The sequence below is a fragment of the Gossypium hirsutum genome, chromosome D04 (genome assembly GCF_007990345.1).
Source record: "Gossypium hirsutum isolate 1008001.06 chromosome D04, Gossypium_hirsutum_v2.1, whole genome shotgun sequence".
NCBI classification, from domain to species: domain Eukaryota; kingdom Viridiplantae; phylum Streptophyta; class Magnoliopsida; order Malvales; family Malvaceae; genus Gossypium; species Gossypium hirsutum.
Genome location: NC_053440.1, coordinates 49,806,993 through 49,828,593, shown reverse-complemented (window position 1 = coordinate 49,828,593; position 21,601 = coordinate 49,806,993). Strand labels below are relative to the sequence as shown.

The 21,601-nt window shown below is 33.7% G+C and overlaps 1 protein-coding gene across 1 annotated transcript; it reads right to left on the bottom strand.

The window, feature by feature from the left end:
• Positions 1-16,863: 16,863 nt before the first annotated feature.
• On the bottom strand, positions 16,864-17,451 carry LOC107898267 (uncharacterized). Its single transcript, XM_016823790.1, has one exon. The coding sequence runs from the start codon at positions 17,449-17,451 to the stop codon at positions 16,864-16,866; it is 588 nt and encodes a 195-aa protein (XP_016679279.1).
• Between the last annotated feature and the right edge of the window lie 4,150 nt (positions 17,452-21,601).

Genomic DNA, 21,601 nt, shown 5'->3' with positions numbered 1-21,601 from the left:
AACATGTTTAAAATGGTCAGGAAATATCACACTATCACATATTATATAATGGCATGTATAGCTGGACTCGTATACGCTACGTTAGTCCGAGAATCGACTAAACCGTAACTCTGATACCAATAAATGTAACACTCCTAACCTATTTCTGCCACTAGAATAGGGTTATAGAACATTACCGAAGTTTACTGATCAAATACATGTAATTCATATAATTTACTATTCATATTCAAAATCAATCATATTGTCCCTTAAATGGGCCTACATTTTAAACAAGTCGAAACTAAACCGGGAACTCAGATAATTTTTCACAAAATTTCATAAATTTTCCAAGGTGCAGAGGACACACGCCCGTATGGCTAGGCTATGTGACTCACATGGCCAAAAGACAAGCTCGTGTCTCAAGCTATGTGGGCATTCGAAATAGGGCACACGGTCGTGTCCCAACTCGTGTCCAATTTAGGTTGCTTACTGACTTGAGTCACATGGCTAAGCCACACGCCCGTGTGCTAGGCCGTGTGAACAATTTAATTTGCATTAATTAGGTACCCCACGGCCAAGACACACGCCCGTGTGCTAGGCCGTGTGTCACACACGTCTGAGACACACGCCCGTGTCTCTTCCTGTGTGAACAATTCTGAGCATTCTGTTTCTCAATTTTTAAGATGCAAGGAACACATGGCCAAACCACACACCCATGTGCATGACCGTGTGTCACACAAGGCTGAGACACACGGCTGTGTCTCTGCCCGTGTAGACAAAAATAGACTATTTCTGAGGCCATATTTATCACCCAATTTGTTTTCCACCTACACCAACACTTGAATACATTCACCAACCAATTCAAGACATTAAAACCAAGCCAAAAATAAGTCTTTTATATGACATATTATCACATATATTCAAGTGTTCAAACTTACCAAATACACATATATGTATATAGGCATATTTGATCAATTATGCTAACTCAAAACCGTTTATCAATAGATTTATATACTTTCAACCATATAACCATTTCAAACACACACATCAAACATGTTTAGGCCATATATTTACATCTCAAAACATACCAAACACAAGCCATACCAATGGCTAGTTTCAACCAAATATTATTATGCCATCATTTGGCCAATTTAACCTATACATGCCATTATACCCAAAAATAAGTTTGCTATTTATACTGAAACAAGTTGAAAGATAGTGTGATGTTGCTCCGACCCATGTCCAAACTTTACGAGCTTTCGAGTACTATAAAACAGAGGAAATAAAGCAGAGTAAGCATTTAATGCTTAGTAAGTTCGTATAACAATAAATTAACTTACCCTTAATTTACATTTAATGTAAGCATACAAAAATGCATCCAAGAAAATTTGGCTAATAGCCTAAACACACAACTTCATCAAACATGTTAGTCAAGTATTTCGTATGAATATCAATAATCAGGGATGAGCTCATCAAATATCAAATTTTCATATATTTTCAGGTGTATAAAAGTAACATTTCATTCAAAATTTAGCTTAACTTATATCAAAAATTTGTCCATTGAACCATTTGAAATATCAATGGATGCGCAGGTAGTACACACAGTGTACGAATCTATAATCCGTCAATTTATATTCATGAGTGCTCATTAAAGCACATAATCGAGAAGCTCTCTCTCAAGCCATATAACATGAAGCTCATGTGAGCCATATAAGGGGAAGCTTATCCAGGCTGTATAACAGAAAGCTCATGCGAGCCATAATTGAGAAGCTCATGCGAGCCAGTAACGGACAGCTCTGAAGAGCCATTAATCAGGATGCTTTGGATAGCCATATATCGAGAAGTTCAAGCAAGCCATATAGGGAAGCTCACGCAAGCCAATTAATCAGGATGCTCATAAAGAGCCTTTAATCGGGAAGCTCACGAAGAGTCATATATCGGGATGCTCATAAGAGCTGCGGTGTGTCCACAACACATGCAGGATCACAACCGATCTGGATGCTCCGAAGAGCTATTAATAGGAATCTCACAAGAACCATATAACGGAAAGCTCGAGAGTACTAATAATAAGACGCTCTTTCAAGCTATGGTGTGTCCGCAACATATGCAGGACCACAACCAATACGAGAATCCTGTATCTAATCGAATCTCATCTATTCAAACTGGACTTAATATTTTTCAGGCTTTGTCACATATATGTAATCCATTTCATGTACATGACAATTACATGATTCGTATATATACAACATTCAATTCAAACATATAAATGTACACAATTTAGTTACACGAACTTACCTCGACAATGTTCGTGAACTTGTATACTACTAATCCGTTACTTTTTCTTTACCTCGATCTAGCTCCGTATTTGATCTACCTAAATCTATACAAGTAAATTTAGCTCAATTTAATACAATCCTTGTTCAATTCAATTCTATTCACATCCTAGGCAAAATTATCATTTTGCCCCTATACTTTTAATTAATGATAATTTCGTCCCTAAACTCGGAAAATGAAATTCACGCAATTTAACCATTGTTTCAAGCCTAGCCGATTTTTACATATAACATTTACAGCCCATGAATTTCACAAGATTTAGAATTTTTCGATGAATTTTACATCTTTTCAATTTAGTCCCCAAATCACAATTTCATCAAAATTTCCTCTACAAAAGTTGTTTATCTATCAACAACCTTTCATTTTCTACCATAAATTTCTTAATTCATCTATATTCATCCATGGAAAAACCCTAATACTTTGATAAATTTACAAATTAATCCCCGAGATAGCTAAATTAAGTTATTACGATCTCGGAAATATAAAAATTACTAAAAACGGGACAATAATACTTACCCAATTAAATCAATTAAGCTTGCTTGAGATCTTTTCTCTTAGCTAGGGTTTTGCATGTATTTTGTTTTAGGAAAAATGATGATATTTTTCTTATTTTATTAATTATCATCTTTTTATCTTTTTATTTCCAATTTAGTCCTTTTCTTTATTTAATTTTACATGGATAAATCATCATACTTATCTGCTAACTCCATTTAATGGTCTAATTTCCATATAAGGACATCAAGTTTTGAACTCCATAGCTATTTGCTACCTATAGCTTTTAGAACTCAACTTTTACATTTTATGCAATTTGGTACTTTCCTCCTAATTAAACATGTAATCGGTAAAATTTTCTTAACGAAATTTTCATACGTCATTCTTATCATAATGCAAACCTTGCAATAGTATTAAAATAATTTTTCTTTCGGACTCAAATTTTGTGGTCTCAAAACCATTGTTCTGATTTCAGTGAAAACGGGCTGTTACAATGCACATGAAAGAGAATAAGGTTAACTATGATTCTTCGAACATTGTTGCACATGCTTCCATTTTTATCAGACTTTTAAGGATGTCTTGCATATATCCTTAGCTATTTTAGGACTCCTTTCAACATTATCTTTAAGAGAGATGCTTAGACTAATACTCTCTAACATGGGTATATAAAGGTACTTATTGATAAAAGATAAGTCTTCCTATTGATTTGAACACACAATAGATGTTTTTGCTTCTATATATGACAATTAAAATGATAAGGATAAGCAAAAAGTGAAAAACTATCAACCTAAAAAAATCATATGCATTAATTGCTTGAGTGGTGTGAAATAAGATCACCAACTCCTTGAATAATAGTGCAAGGCACACTATAAGCTATGAACCAATAATCTCCCCCATGTAGCATTTTTTAACAAAATCCTGTAGCAAGAACAAATACTACAAAGCAACATGAAATTCAAGCAAGCAAATATCTAAAAAATAAACCATTGAATAAGCTGCAATAGTCATAACAACCATCCAAAAATAAGAACAATGCCCCCCTAATAAGCTCCATACTAGCATGCATAACTCCCTCTAAATTAAACATTTACTTGCCTCTGAATAATAGCAGTTGGAAAATACATTACTCTCTCTTTTTTTGAAAAAAAAATCAAAAACAACCACCTTAAGATGAGAAAGAGTTTTAACCTCATTGTAAAATGTTGTTTCTAGTGTAGTAACATCAAATTTAAGGTCAATATAAAAGAAAAGCCAATTTTATGCTTTTGGTGATTGAACAAAGTGTTAATCTGCTATTTGCCCTCCAAAGTTGCACTCAATTATCACTTTGGTACTTAAAAGAATTCTTTTATTAGTTTAGTACTTGAAGTTTCAAAACGTCAAACATGTTACTCCAATCCTTACTGTTGTTACAAAAAGATGGCCTGGCATATTGAGAGCACGCCACATCACACAAAAAATAATTGCAAAAAATGCGAAAAATTCAGAAAAAAACAAAAAAATTTGAAAAAAAATCTCAATTTTAAAAATCAAGAAAATTATAAAACTTTTCTAGAAATTAAATAACATACTTTTATTTTTTAAAAGAAAACACAAAATACAAAAAAAATGGAAATTCAGAAAGAAAAAAATTTAAAATATAGAAAAAAACACAAAATAATATAGATGTTCATTTATGTATAGTACTTTTTATTAACCTTGAAAATTTTTATTTTTAATTTTTTGAAATTTTGCTTTTGATTTTTTAAAAAAAATTTATTTTCTTATAAAAAAAACTATTCATGGCTTGTCACTTTTTTTAGAAAAATATCGCAATTCTTTAAAGTAAATAATAGTAAATTGTTGTCATACTAAACTTAACTTGAAAGTTTGTCTAGATTTGGTTTGAATTAATTTAAAATTTTAAAATATTAAATAAATAAAGAGTAAAATGTAATTCAAAATGAATGTCATACAAATGGAAAATAATCTTAACAGTGTATTTCATTTATAACTAACTTATAATTCTTTAAATTTGAAATGAATCAAATGAAAAATAGTCAATGTCAAATTCGAAAGTATCTAAATTCAAAATGAACTCAATCTCAAATGAAAAAGGTTAATTGAAGAAAATTATGATAACGGAATCAAAAGTGATTGAAAAACAAACATAAACAACCTGCAAATTTGAAGCCCAAAGCATTTCTGTACAATTTTAATGCCTTGAAAGAATCAGTTCCTTATACATATTGTGTATTTTTAAAAAATATCTTTCCATAATTAGGGACCATTTGTGCCATCATCCCAAGATATTAAAATAAATTTGATAATTAAGAGTTTTGGTCCATAAAATTAATTTTGTCTTTAAAGGTTTTTTATTCTTAAATCAAAAAATAATATACATTTAAGTACGTTTAAACTTACATATCCTTAATTATTGTAGCAACAATAATATTAATTTAATTAAAATTGATTTTTTTTATCAAAACAAATTTTGGATTTTGAATCCATTTTTGTGGACAAGGCTTTTAAGTTATAACGAGAGAAAACGTGAAAATATTAATTAAAAAATAAAAAGAAGGGTAACGTGAAAGTGAAGAGGGGTATAGCAGTAATTGTGTTAAGGAGAAGTGTGAAACTTGTGTGGGCATGAAGTGGACATAAACGAGGTGTGGCAAATGTTGTGGGGCGCACGACAAGCCCGTGCTTTTCACAAGCTTATCTCTTTTAAGTTTCCGACGGGGAAGTAAGTGATCCTTATTCCTAAACCCATTAAAAATCCGCTTCTCTCATTAAGTACCAACAACCTGTTATTATTATTATTATTATTATTATTATTATTATTATTATTATTATTATTATAAGGCTTTTATGTTTATAAATTTAAATATTAAATAAAAATAAATTATATTTTTAAAAATAAAAAATAATACATATGAGTTTAATTGATTTGAATTAGGGCTAGTTTCGCAATGTTTTTGAAAAGTGCTGTAGAAAAATGCTTTTGAGAAGTACTTTTGAAAAGTTTAGTTTAAAATTTGAGTGTTTAGCATTGCTATCAAAAAGTACTTTTGAGAAATAAAATGTCCATTTTAGACATGTTATTATCAAGTAACAAATATGCATTTAAATAATATTTAAATTAGTTAATATTATTATATTTTAGTAAGAATATAAAATAATTATTATAACTTGTTGTTAATATTTTAATATATGAAATATAAATTTTAAATATTTTTAAGCAATAAATATTAATTATTTATAAAATTTAATTAGAATATATAAACTATGTTTTAAATATTTAAATATAACCATTAAATATTTGTAATTAGTATTTTAAAATTTTTTATTTTTAATTAATGATTTTAACACATTTGTAATTAAGCACCAAGAAAAAAAAAGGAAAGTACTATGTTATTGGTGGGTGAAAAAGTAATTAAGCACCAAAAGTGCTTTTGGGAGAGGAAAATCTAAAATTTTTTAAGCAATAAAGAACTGGCCTTTAGTCATTGACAAATATAGATGGATTTACAAAAAAATTGAGGTTATATTTTGAGTATGACATGTGAGTAAAGTTAATAAACATTAATTTTTTTTATCCATTTTAGTATGATTTGACAAATAATACAAGTTTAAAGACTAAAAAGAACAAAAAAAATAAGTGAAAAGCTAAAATAATTTAATTTTTTAAAAATTAAAACGTGAAATAAATTATTATACCTTTTCAAAACTATCACCATTTCATAGATAATACCTACAAAATCAATGGCAATGGTCAAGATCAAACATTATTTCATACATTTGTTTTCTAGTACTAATAGGAATTATATAAAAAATCATTAATCAACTACTTATATAATTATCTATTATTTAATTATTACATCTATATTTATACTATTATTTAAATATTTGATTGAGTTGGAGTCATCCATTAATTGGGTCTAACTCGATTTTCAAATTCGATTTTTTTTACAAAGTAACAAGGGTATTTATGTAATTTTATATTTTTCTATAAAATCTAGAAAAGTAAATATACGATGGAATTTGAATTTAATACAACATGGTTTTCAACATATCACCTGCCATTTTAACTAAAGTTTGCTACATAAATGTTTTCACTCACATCATGGGTATGTCATGATCTACTTATATATAATGTCTTTGAGAGAGTTTGTGTAATGAGTTAATTGAGTACCAATTTAATTGACAAAAACTTAAAATATTTTAAGGGTAATAAATATTATTATAATGATATTTAAAAAATAATTTTACATAAAATCTTTAAATAAAGAATAAAAAAATAAATAAGTGATCAAAGATCAAATTTGAGATGAATGGAAATTTATATATAATTTTTTTATCACTCTACTTACAACTCATTCAATAAATAGTTTTTTTATAAATATAAATTTAAGTAGTCAATTGAGTTTTAACTAGATTGGTATCGGCATTGTTGTCAATGTAGGAGGTTATGAATTCGAATATGTTGAAACGTATTATCCTCTTATTTAAAAATTAGAAATGGCTATAAATATAGTTCTAAGTATTAGTGTAGATGCGTATGCGTTTAACTTGATTATATGACAAATTCATAGTTGTTGTCCCATCAACTTTAATGGAATATATATATATATTTATATATATTTTTCAAATTTCAAATACTTTTAAATTCAAAGCCGTCAGCAAATTAACACCATAATATCATATACGTAGATGTGTGATGAGGTCAACGAAAATATTGAAAAAAACATAGGAGGAGAGATATAAAGGGACAAAATAAAAAAGCCAACAATAATTTTGTAATTGAATGAAATCATCTGGTAGGTGATGAATCTGAATCACACAGCCAACAAAACCTCAGCAACATGCGTCACTGCTGGGGTTTTCAAGAGACAAGATTCTATACACTGCCCCACCATTCTCCAACAAATTACAACCTAATAACATGTTTCAATTCAATAGCTTAATTGAATAATAGTTGATGAATTCTTGTGGAACCAATAAATATTACTAAATTGTAAAGGCCTGTTTGTCTTCTCTTTCAATTTCTTCTGCTGTTTTTTTTCTTTCAATAAAACACATGCTTAATTCATAGATCGCATGATGAGCTAGTTTGGGGGATATTTCCCTAATGGTATCTATTCTACTAAGTCTGCCTAAGATTAAGGTTTTTGTTTGCCGGTTGGTAAATCATGGTATTTTACTAACCACAACAAGGATTGCTTTTAACCCCTATGTTAAATGGCCTGAGCTACAAGAGGTGTGGATTAGCCTGTGAGGATATTATTCATGCCCTGAGAGGTTGTCTGGATTCTATGGCAGTGGTGAGACTGAGTGGTTTGATTGATGATATTTTAAATTGTCATATGCATTCTTGTATTGATTGGTGGGAGAATGCTATACATCTCATGGATATTCATGGTTTTGCTTTGCCAATTTTGGAATGTTCATAACGATTTCATGATGCAGGGCAAGACTATTCCTCCACCCATGGTTTTTGAAAGACAAATTCCTGAACCATAATTACACTAGACATCTGATCCTTCCACCACACCTTTGGAAGCCAGCGGATGGCATGTTAAATTTAACCAGGATGTTGCATTTAGAGTCAATGATGGACTTTGTAGCATTGGTTTTATTGCTTATGATGGGGATGGTTTTCTTTTTCTTGGGCGGTTGTACTCAAACTTTTCGACGTATGGTTGCTTCATACTTGGTAGAAGCTAGTGCTTTCATTATGGCACTTAAATTTGCCAAATCTAGAGGTTTCACAGACGTTATTGTTGAGTACTGCAAGTAAATCATTACCTAAACTATCCAAGAATTGAAGTTCAGAATTTTTTTCATGTTTAATTTTTATACTTTTGTTGTTATTACTATCTTACTTTTATTGTGTTAACAAAATTGTTGAGGATCGATTTGTATAAACAACAAAATAGAAAAAGTAGAGAAGATCGAATATAAATTTTACGTGGAAAACTCCTCCGAAGAGGATAAAAACCTTGTTGACACCATTTTTTTTTGAATAAAACATGGTCGACTTGGGTTTTGAAAAATGAAATTGAATGTGGGAGTCGCCACCAATCTTTTTTAATGAGGTGTGATCGGGTCATCTCGTAAAAGTGGTTGTTTTTAATAAACGAATTGATTTTATTAAAACAACGATTTTGGTCCACAAAATTAAAAAAAAAAAGGGTTCGGGAGTCAGTTACGTACGAGGAAGGATTAGCACCCTCGTAACGCCCAAAATTGATACTTAGTTGATTAGTTAATGTCTTAATGTTGAAAATTAAAAACTTTGAAGAATTTAAAAATACGATCCTTAATTTTTTAAAAGAAAACTTATATAAATCAAATTACTCGTTAAGACTCTCTCATTTCAGAAAGAGAAAATGTCATACCCAATGTGTTAGGGCACGATATTTTACCTCTTCAGAAATGAGCTTGTCTAAAAACTTGCATAATAAAGTTTAAAAGGGTGTTCGATTGTTTAAGTAATGTGAAAAAATTGCAACCCAATACGTTAGGGTACAATTTCTTTAAATGTTAAACATTGAATATTGCATTTATTTTGGAAAATCTTCGTCTCGAGAAATTAACGTGTCATATCCAATGCATTAGAACACAACGTATTGAATTCTTGATAATGAGCTTTTATTTATGTTTTTGTTTTAAAGAGCACTCTCGGTTACTTAGATTCAACGAAGAAAATTGGAACCCAATACGTTAGGGTTCAATTCTCTCGAAGATCCCAAATACCGAGTATTGCTTTTATTTTGAAATTTTAGTTATTGATAAATCCAAGTAAAAATGGATGCAAAATAATGATAATGATGATAACGTAAGTAAAATAACATGAGCAAAAGAAAATATAAATAAATAATAAGACTAATATAAAAACAATCGCACAAGCACTATAACAAATAATAAACAGATAAAAACTAAAGCAAGAAAAATAACAATAACAGCCATATAAATAAATAAGTGAATAAAATTAACAAAATTATAAAAATACAAAGGATATATATATGCATATATATATTGTAATACCTAATTTCTTCTGCCCGGGCCCACATGTAAAAAACAATGAACCCAAATAAAGGGTCCACTTACACGGCCCAATATTATCAATAATCACAAGCCCAATAACAAACCCTAACACTAAAAATAATTAAACCACCAGCAAAACCCTAGCCGCATATCCCCTGGTAGCCGCCGCAGCCATTTCGCCCTTGCACGCCGCCGTGAATGTCGCAGCACGATCCTCCGCGCATGTGAGTCTCCTCCACGACTTGCGTACCTGCGAGAAAAGCGGAACAAACACCAAAGCAAGCGCAACAATAACAAAAAATAAGGAGTTTTTTTTATTTTTACGGGATTTTGATTTGTTTATTTTTCGGTTATAAAAGCCGATGGGAAATCTGTAAAAGGGGGGGAGACAAATTTTGTACCGACGAAATTAAGGAAAATAAAAAGAAAATCAGAAAAAAACAAAAAGTTTCTTTGAAGGTGATTATTTTGTTTTTCTTTTTACTTTTATTGTTTTTTTATATTATTCTTTGTTTTTTAAAACAAATAAATGAAGAGGGAGAGAAAAGAGACTTACCGGCGTTGAGTAATCGGAGGACCTTCACTTCGTCGTCATCGGAGTTGGAGGCTCCATCTCCAGAGGCGGCAGCGGCGGCGCAAAAGAAACCCTAGCAGAGGGTTTCTTTGCTATTTTTTTTAAAAAAATCAAAGAGAAAAATGAAGTTTTTTTAGGGAAATTTGGTTTTTATAATGGCTGCGAAACGACGCCGTTTAAGGCCTGCTTCAGTGGCCTCAAAACGGCGTCGTATAGGCCGAAACCCGACAACCCGACCCGTTTTCTCAGGATCCGCGTGTTTTATTTCAATGGTCAATTTGCGCAATCAATCCCTTTGTTTTTGCAGCGCATTTAAATTACATTTCCTATTTCTTTTAAATTTTGTTGTGCCTTTTATGCAATTGCATATTGGTCCACGATTGCTGCGCACCGTTTTAGGAGGCGGGTTATTTCCATTCTAACCCCCCGAATATAAGGCGTGCTTCACAATTTGGTCCTTCATTCCATTTTAATTGCATTCTTTTGTTTTTTTTCCTCTCTTTTGACTTTTTTTTAGATCGTTATTATTGTATTATTGTATTATTATTATATTTACTTATATACGCATATGCATTTTATATACATATGTTACATATTTTGTTATTATTTATTTTCATAGTTTTATGCATATATATGTGCACGTACACTATCTGAAAATTGTTGTAAATATACTTTTTCTACATTTTTAATATATACATGCATTCTTATAATATATATATATTTAAACTTTTATAAAGCCATGCATGAATTTGGCACATACGGACATTTTTTTAAAATATATGTATTCTTTATATTTTGTTATGAATAAGTATGTACGTTTAGTCCATTTTTTTATGTAATATTTCTCATATTTTTTTAAATATATTTATGTACACGTTTTAAAAAAATCATTGTAAACATTTTTTTACACATTCTATTATTTTATATGCATATTGTACATATATACATATATTTACATACACACATATTTTCATGATATACCCATACATTTATATTTTGTAAATACTTACACATTTATAATTTAAATTAAAGTATGTGTTTCATGTTGTGTATTAACATTTTATCTCGCTTTTAAAGAAAATGTATGTTTTCATTAAAGCATGAAAATCATCATATTTTATGAATTTTCAAAATATTTGGCATTCATGATTCTCGAGAAAGATCGTATCCTAACTTACTGGATTGCGGTTATTTTTCGACGAATTTAGAAAGCTAAGTATTTGTTTTGCAATAAATTCGCGAATTTTAAATAAAAGCTTATTCTCAGGAATTCAAAACTGTTGGGTCCTAACTTACTGGTCATGACATTTTCTTCTCGAAATAAGAATTTTCAAAAGCAAAAGGCAATATTCGGGTATTTTGAGGATTTAAAAACATTGTGCCCTAACTCACTGGGTGTGGTGTTTTATTTCTTTGAAATAAGAATGTCTTATTATTTTAATTCATTCATGAAATAAAAAGTTTCCTTTTAAAATCTTTTCAAGTTTCTGACACCAAGGCATAAATAAAATCAATATGGTAGCAATTTTGGGCGTTACGAGGGTGCTAATCCTTCCTCGTGCGTAACTGACTCCCGAACTTGTTTTCTCAAATTTCGCAGACCAAAATTATTTTTAAGGTGCGCCGATCACACCTTAATAAAGGATCGGTGGCAACTCCAGTTTGTTTTTTTAAAAGTCGACAACTAAAATTTTTGTTTTCAAAAAAACGGTTTCAACATATATAATTATGAAAATACAAAAGATCTATGTACGTAAATATATATGTAAATATGTATGTGTACATTTATGTATATATATAAAGTTATCAGAAAATAAAAAAATAAAAAAGATAGGTATATATGTATACTTAAAAAAAACAAAAAAAAAACGTATGTAGATATATATATTATGTGCATGTATGCATTGGAAAACATATAAAAACATATGTACACATGAATTATAAACTATAGAAAATACATAAGAAAATATAGATTTTTAAAATATAAGAGTATGTATAAGTATGTATATATATTTATGAAAATAAAAGAGATACATGTAAGTACGTATATACAAAATTTAAGATGCAAATATAAATACATACATGTATATAAATTATAAAATATAAAAAAACGTATATATGCATGTAAATATTAAATATGTACATGTGAGTATGTACATATAGAAGTAATTATATTAATATAATAATAATGATGATGATAACAATAATAATAACATTAAAATAATTAACTAAATAATAAAAGTGCTAAAACACAAACTAAATCGAAATAAAAATGAAATACTGGGAGAATTCAAAATAAAAAGGATTAAATTGCAACACGCGCCAAAAGGGGAGGGACCAAAATAGTAAATAAACCCAAGCCCCAAAACGCAGTGCTGCAACGGACTAAAATGAAACAAAAATAAAACTATGTGGCTAAATTAAAAATAAAAGAAAATAACGAAAAATGGGCAAATTGCAATGCGTCGCAAAGTCGGAGGGACTGCGCGCGCAAATATCCCATTTAAAAAGAACACGCGGATCCTCCCCTAGGGTCGGGTCATCGCGCAGGTCAGGACTAAAACGACGTCGTTTTGGCTCCTGACCCTTAATGGCAAAACGCCGCCGTTTCAATCAGGATATTTAAACCCAATTTTCCTAAAAAAAAACTCATTTCAGATACCATTTTAAAATTTTTTTTCAAAAAACCCTTCATTTTTCTCTCCACCATCAAGCCTTTGAGGTTCTAAGGCCCCTGTCGCGCCGCCTCTTTGCTCGCCGCACCGCCATCGTATCTGACGGCCGATAAAGTGCCAGAACGGGCGTTCAAAGCCCTGTCTCGGTGAGTTTTTCCCATTTTCTTCTTTATATTATATGTATATGCAAATAAATATACAAAAAAATAAAAAAGGTTAAAATATCTAAAACAAACGAAATAAAAAAGAACACCAGAAATCACCTTGAATCTGTGCTTTTTTTATTTCTTTTTGTTGATATCTATTTTTTGTTACAAAAATCCCTAGCCGAAAAAAAAGTTACATTTTCTTCGGCTTTTATAGCCAATTTTTGCTACTGCTTCTGTTGTCTTGTTTGCTTTCTTCTTTGCAGGTGACTGGCGGCGCAAGTGGGGTGGTCGACGTGACCGTGGGCAGGCACGGATGGGACATCCGGCTGCGTCAGAAGGCCAAGGGTCAAAGACCCTAGATGCGGCGCTAGGGTTTCTTTTCTGAAACCCTAGTTTGACTTTGGGGGGATTGGGCCAGTTGGGCCTTGTTTTGGGCTCTGGGTTTGGGTTAGGCTAGTTGGGTTTTGGGCTTTGTAATAGATTTGGGCTCGTTTGGGCCCGGGCATAAAATTGGGCTGTACAGCTGCCCCTCTTTGCTCGTTGTCGTGTAATGAGAACAGAGCAAAGACTAAGAAAGACCAATTTTGCCCGGTCTTACCAAGTCTTGACTTCTCTTGACGCTTCTCTTCAAGTAGCTTTATTTCAATCCACTGTGTCTTATTGCTTCGATTCACTCCACTGCACTTCAGAGAGTTCTAACTTGTAGCTTTAATCTTTTTCGCAGCAACTTCAGGGAAATGAGATTTGTATCCTCAACCGGCTTCCCTTGGGAAGATAAGATTCGCCGTCTTCGACCTACTCCATTACTATTTAGGGAGATAGGATCTGCAATCTTCAACCTACTCCACTATTGCTTAGGGGGATAAGGTTCGTTGTTTTTTGATCTGCTTCGCTGCCAGTACAGGAAGGCATGATCTGCTATCTTCAGTCTGCTTCGTTGTCAGCACAGAAAGGCAAGGCTGGTGTCTTCGATCTGCTTTACTGCCAATACAGGAAGACAAGATCTGCTATCTTCGATCTACTTCGCTACCAATACAGGAAGACAAGATCTGCTATCTTCGATCTACTTCGCTGCCAATACAGGAAGACAAGATTTGCTATCTTCGATCTATTTCGCTGCCAATACTGGAAGACAAGATTTGCTATCCTCGATCTACTTCGCTGCCAATACAGGATACAAAATCTGCTATCTTCGATCTACTTCGCTGCCAATACAGGAAGACAAAATCTGCTATCCTCGATCTACTTCGCTGCCAATACAGGAAGACAAGATCTACTATCCTCGATCTACTTCGCTGCTAATACAGGAAGACAAGATCTGCTATCCTCGATCTACTTCGCTGCCAATACAGGAAGACAAGATCTGCTATCTTCGATCTGTTCTCTGAAGAACATGACCTGTATAATCTATTTTATGAACCTAAGTATGCCTACTGATTAAGATGACATGATCAGAATGAATCAAATGCTCTTAACTAGATATGCGTGCATAAATGCAAAATATCATGGAAATGATCCATTTTTAATGTTTGGGTTGTTATTCCTCGTTCCTCACGTCAGAATGCTATCCTGCTCAACTAGTAACACTCATTTCTTACTTAATCGGATTACCTCGATTGTAATCTCCAAAGTTCTATCCATTGTAATATTCAAGGTTAAGTCTACTGTAACTTTAGGACACCATCTTCCTCCTACTGTAATTAGGAGTATAAGGTCTAGCTCTTTCTTAAATCTCTTCCACTGCAATTCGGGGGTACATGATCTAAATCCCATTGGTCTACTACACCATTCCAAGGGTGTCATACCAAATGTTTATGTACAATTTTAGAACTTTCTCTTCTGAGAAACCTCTTCTTACCACTCGGTGATCATTGCTTGTTTGTTCATTGAAGCTTTGTCATCGACACGATATCTTGTCACTTTGTTCCATCAATGTTTGGACAACAAATTCCGAAAGGATAGTCTAAATTTAGACTTTTCCTTTTTAGACATTTCGACCTTTAAACTTGATGCATTCTAAACAATAGTCCTGTTTCAAGTTCCCATACTATTTAAAAACTTCTAGAGTAATATGCAAAAATTTCATTGTGAAAGTATTATTAGTCCATTAATTATTATTTCAATGCAACATGCTTGCAAAAATATCATAACAATGGATAAAATTGATTTGGGAGCATAACTCAAAATGAATAAATTATCAAGAATAAAAGAAAAATTGATTGGGAACATGTATCTTGAAAAAGAAAGAAGTATTCCAAGAACAACAAATTCAATATACATAGTATAAAGGTTAGGTGCCCCAGATATCGCAGCTTGAACTTCTCCATATTAACTTTCTGAAAGCCCATCCTGGGTTTGACATGTGTTTAGGAGATCTACAGGACTTTGTCGATGCCCCAAGATCAACTTTCCTTTCCTGTTGATTCAAGTATAACAAGACCACGTGCCCCATTCTGAACAAAATTCGAGCCGCCCTTTTCGAGTTTTCAACTCAAATCACCTTTGGTCTCAAGGCGCCCTTTACGGGTTTTCACCTTGGCCCCCTTATTTATTTATTTATTTTTATTTTTTTAGAACACAAAGCGCCCTTTGTGGGTTTTCGCCTTGGTCTTCTTTCTTCAGGTGAAGTACTTTTTAACTGAGTCTGAGTTTACAGGATTTGGCAGGCTTTTACCATCCATCTCGCTCAAGATTAGAGCTCCTCCAGAGAAGACCTTCTTTACAACATAAGGTCCTTCCCAATTTGGCATCTATTTTCCTCTAAAATCCTTTTGTAGAGGAAGAATCTTTTTCAACACCAAGTCCCCATCGTGAAATTTTCTAGGACGAACCTTTTTGTTATAGGCTCGCATCATTCGTTTCTAATACATTTGACCATGACGAATAACTTTTAGCCTCTTTTCTTCTATCAAGTTTAGCTGGTCATATCGAGATTGAATTCATTCGGCCTCATCTAGCTTTAGCTCAGCTAACACCTGAAGAGAAGGGATCTCAACTTCAATGGGTAACACTGCCTCCATCCCGTAGACTAGAGAAAATGGTGTTGCCCCAGTAGAAGTCCTAATGGATGTTCGATATGCAAGGAGAGAAAAAGGTAATTTCTCATGCCAGTCTTTATAAGTTTCAGTCATTTTCCCTACAATCTTCTTAATATTTTTGTTAGCTGCCTCCACTGTACCATTCATTTTTGAGCGATAAGGCGACGAATTATGATGTCTGATTTTGAACTGACTACAAACTTCTGCTATTAAGCTGTTGTTCAAATTCAGTGCATTGTCAGATATAATCCTTTCGGGCATTTCATATCGACATATAATCTCATTTTTCAAGAACTTGCAGACTGCTAATTTCGTGACATTGGCATATGAAGCAGCTACTACTCATTTAATGAAATAGTCAATAACCACAAAAATAAACCGATGCCCATTAGAAGCCTTTGGTGATATATTCCCGATGACATCTATTCCCCACATGGAAAAGGGCCGTGGAGAAGTCATAATGTGAAGAGGTGAATGAGATGCATGGATTTTGTCACCATAAATTTGGCATTTGTGGCACTTTCTGGCATAATTAATGCAATCCCCTTCCATGGTGGACCAATAGTACCCAAATCTCATAATCTGTCTAGCCATCATGAAGCCGTTGGCATGCATTCCACAGATACCTTCATTTCCAAAATTTTCTTGGCCTCTACAGCATCCACACATCTCAACAATACTTGATTTTTTCCCTTTTTATACAAAATCTCTCCATCTAGGATAAAATCAATGGCCAATCTCCTTAATGTCCTCTTATCATTTTCTGTCGCATGGTCGGGGTACTCACGATTCTTTAAATATCGCAGTATGTTTTGATACCACGGATAGTTATCGTTTTCTTCTTCTTCAATACTGTAGCAATGAGCCGGAGTTTCATAAATGCTGATTTGGATAGGCTTCATGTCTTCTGATTTGTTTACTTTAATCATAGAGGCTAGAGTGGCCAAAACATCAGCCATCTGATTTTCGTCTCGTGAGAGATAATAAAAAGTGACACTGTAAAATTCCTCAATCAATTCTAGAACCAATTTTCGATAGTGGATTAACTTTGGATTTCTTGTTTCCCATTCTCTTTTGAGCTGGTATATTACGAATGTAGAGTCTCCGTATACCTCTAGTATATTAATTTTTCGCTCTATAGCTGCCCGGATGCCCATAATGCAGGCTTCATATTCAGCCATGTTATTGATGCAATCAAAATCCAATTTGTTGGTAAAAGGATAATGATCTCCACTAGGGGACACAAGGACTGCCCCAATTCCATTGCCTATAGCATTCGAAGCTTTATTAAAGTTTATCTTCCAAGGATGATTTTCATGGGGATCCTATTCAGCGGTTGCAACATACATCAAATCTTCATTCAGGAAATCAAAATTTAGAGTTTCATAGTCTTCTAAAGCTCTGCTGGCCAAAAATTCTGCTATCGCGCTCCCTTTGATGGCCTTCTGATTTACGTAGACTATATCAAACTCGGAGAGTAGGATCTGCCACCTAGCCATCCTCCCATTCAACGCAGTCGACTCCATCATATACTTTAAAGGGTCTAACTTTGAAATTAACCAAGTTGTATGATAGAGCATGTATTGCCTCAATCTCCGTGTCGCCCAGACCAGGGCGTAACATAACTTTTCAATGGGCGAATATATCATTTCACAGTCAGTAAATTTCTTACTGAGATAATAGATCGCCTTCTCCTTCTTCTCCGTCTCATCATCCTATGGAGTTGTCAAACACTGTTAAATACAGGATCAGTGGTATATCTGGCCTAGGTGGCGACAATACTGGAGTATTGGACAAGTACTGTTTTATCTTGTCAAAAGCCTCCTGACATTCTTCATTCCATACATCTGGATTATGTTTCTTTAGAAGACGGAATATGGGGTCACATTTCTCCGTCAGTTGCGAAATAAACCGAGCAATGTAATTCAATCTTCCTAAGAAACCTCAAATTTCTTTCTGAGTACGTGGTGGAGCAAATCTCGAATTATCTTGACTTTGTCTGGATCAATTTCAATCCCTTTTTCATTAACCACAAACCCCAGAAGTTTTCTTAATCTAGCTCCAAAGATACATTTGGTTGGATTAAGTTTGAGTTGGAACTTTCTTAATCTTAAGAACAACTTTCTTAAGACTCGTACATGTTCTCTTTTCGTCCGGGATTTTGCGATCATGTCGTCAACATATACTTCAATTTCCTTATGCATCATATTATGGAAGAGGGTCACCATGGCTCTCTGGTATGTGGCTCCCGCATTTTTCAACCCAAATGGCATCACTTTAAAACAGAAAGTTCCCCATAAGGTTATGAACGTGGTTTTCTTCATATCTTCAAGATGCATCTTAATTTGGTTATATCCCGAGAAATCATCCATGAGGGAGAATAATGAGTGCCTCACCGTGTTATCCACCAGGGTGTCGATGTGAGGCAAGGGAAAATTATCTTTCGGGCTAGCCTTATTCAAATTTCTGTAATCTACACACATTCGTACCTTCCCATCTTTCTTAAGAACGGGTACAATATTGGCTACCCATTCTGAGTATTTGACCACTTGTAGGAACCCAGCATCAAATTGCTTTTGAACCTCCTCTTTTATTTTTAGTACAACATCAGGCCTCATCCTCTAGAGTTTTTGTTGAACTGGCTTGCAATCCTCCTTTATAGGAAGATGGTGAACTACGATATCGGTACTTAACCCAGGCATATCCTGGTATGACCATGCGAAGACGTCTTTGAATTCTCAAAGTAACTCAATAAAGTCTTAATTTACTTCTTCAATCATGCATGTTCCAATCTTCACCATCTTTCCCTCCTCTAAGGTTACAGTTTCCACCGTCTCCTTGTGAGGTAGGATTTGTTTCTCCTCCTGCTCTACCATCCTCAAAAAGTCTGGAGATAGGTTACAATCTATGTTATCTTCAATGTCATGAGATCCCTCTAAATACATATCCCGCTTAAAAGGATTTTCCAGTTCCATAGTAGAGTCGCTCACGTCATTGATATCCGAGGACCTGTTATGGGTACCAAAGAATATACAAAGAATATATGGATTTAAGAGTATTTATTTATGGTATGTTTATGAATTAATAAATGAATGATTTGGGAAGAAAACCCAAGAGAATGGAAGAACCCAAAATGACCATTAATGTAAAAGTAATGAAAGAATCTTGAAAGAATATTTGCTCAAAAATAATTGCAAAGACATATTCCATTAAAATAATGATGTTCAGACATAAGCCCATTTTACAAAAAGTTTTCATTGTTCTCTAGGCTAAAACAATAAACATGTTTTCAATATTACTATGAGAAAGCTCTAAAAACTTTAGGTATTTCTTCTGCAGTCCAATTATTTAGAACACTCCCAGGTTCATAGGGACAGATATCTAACATAATCCCCTCTTCATTTGTGTTCTCATGTATGGCATTGATGCTCTCTTCCCTTAGCACACTTTTCTCAGGATGAATGATCCCCCCTGATACAAAGGTTTTGGATATGTGGGGAATTATCATTAGTTCCCATTTAACTTCCTCTCGATTTAAGCGTGCCCTTCTCCTTTCTTGCCTTTTTCCCAGCTCCTTCCTTCTCTGCTTTATGTCTGGCTTATACCTAAGCCAAAACGATATTGTTTTTCCTTTAGCACTGGAGCCTCAGTTCTTCCTTGAGACACCTCCCTAATCCTCTTCTGGGTAAGACTCCTTTTCTCACTAACAATTGTAACCCCATCTTCGTGGTCTTAGATATTTTCGGTATAGGAATCTTGCTCCCTTCAGAAATAAATGTTGCGTTTACAAACTCTAAAGATCGAAAGGAGCATTCAACTGCATCACCATTGGCTTCCACGTAAGGTGCGTTATTAGCTACAACCGCTATGATATCCTCTTCGGCGTTTATTGTCACCAACCGAACCTCTGACACCAACTTCAGCTTCTGATGTAACGATGATGGTACATCCCCTACCGAATGTATCCATGGCCTTCCTAATAAGCAATTATAGGAGGGCTTGATATCCATTACGAGAAAATCCACTTCGTAAATAGTTGGGCCGATCAACAAGGTTATCTTGATTCTTCCTATGACTTTTTTTTCTGTACCATCGACTGCCCTCACTATATTTTGACATGTCTTAATATGCGAACTATCCACAAGTAGACTGTTAAGTGTGGATGGGGGCAATACATTCAATGCTGACCCGTTATCTATCAAAACTCCTGGCAAGGTATACTATTTGCATCGGGTGGTAATATGTAAAGCTTTAGTGGAACCTATGCCTCCGGGTGGTATTTCCTCATAGTTAAAGAAGATTAAGTTATCGGCGCTTATGTTGTTGACTAACCTATCCAACTTGTTGACAAAGATGTCATTAGCCACATAGGTTTCATTCAGCACTTTCATCAACGCCTTTCGATGCACTTCAGAGTTTAAGAGCAAGGCTAACATGGATATACGGGCTGGTTGTTTATGCAATTGCTCCACAACACTATATTCACTGTGGTTCAGGAATTTGAGGAACTCCTTAGCTTCTTTCTCTTTCATTGGCTCGGTAATACGTAACACAGGCTTGGATGCTTTTTCTTTCTCTTGCTCCGTCACTATGGCCCTTCCCTTTACTGGCTCGGCTGGACGACTTAGCAAGTCGTAGCGCTTCCCACTACGCGTATAAGAACCCATGCATTGATCATCTTTCACAGCATTGGCTAAAATTTCCTCTTCTTAAGCAGTTGTGTTGCACGCATAGTTCCACGAGACTTTCTTGTTATCTTTGTAAGGGAAGGCTACGGGCTTCTTGATTATTATCTTCGGTGTTACTGGTATTTCTGCCTCGTTCTTCTTTGGTTGCGAGATAATGACTACAAGATGACTAATTTTCGGAACCCTTGTTGTTGATTCTGATGAGCATATGCTTCCTCCTTCCTCAACTTCTTCATAGAACTCCACTTCCTTATTGTCCATCATGCTTTGAACTAAGGTTCTGAATTCTGTGCATTCCTGGATCTCGTGCCCTTCTTCGCGGTGGAACTCGCAATAATTTCTCGTCTCCCTGCATCTCCCCTCTAAGTTCGATTTGATTACTCTCCTTTCCACCATTTTTTTCCAGACCCACTTCAAAGGGGTTATTACTTCCGCAATATCTGCCTTGACTTTCCTCTCCGTGTTCCCACTTATCATATTTACCCATTTATCAGCATGGTTAGGTAATGGATTTTCCACATTGGGCGAATCATCAATCTTGACAACGCCCATGCTGATTAACCTTTCAACCAACTTTTTGAAGCGTGTGCAATTTTCTATTGAATGCCCTGTAATCCCCGTATGATAGTCGCATTTTACATTT

Excerpts from the sequence above, each read along its gene's own strand:
- LOC107898267 (XM_016823790.1), bottom strand. The coding sequence starts at position 17,451 with ATGGCTGAATATGAAGCCTGCATTATGGGCATCCGGGCAGCTATAGAG.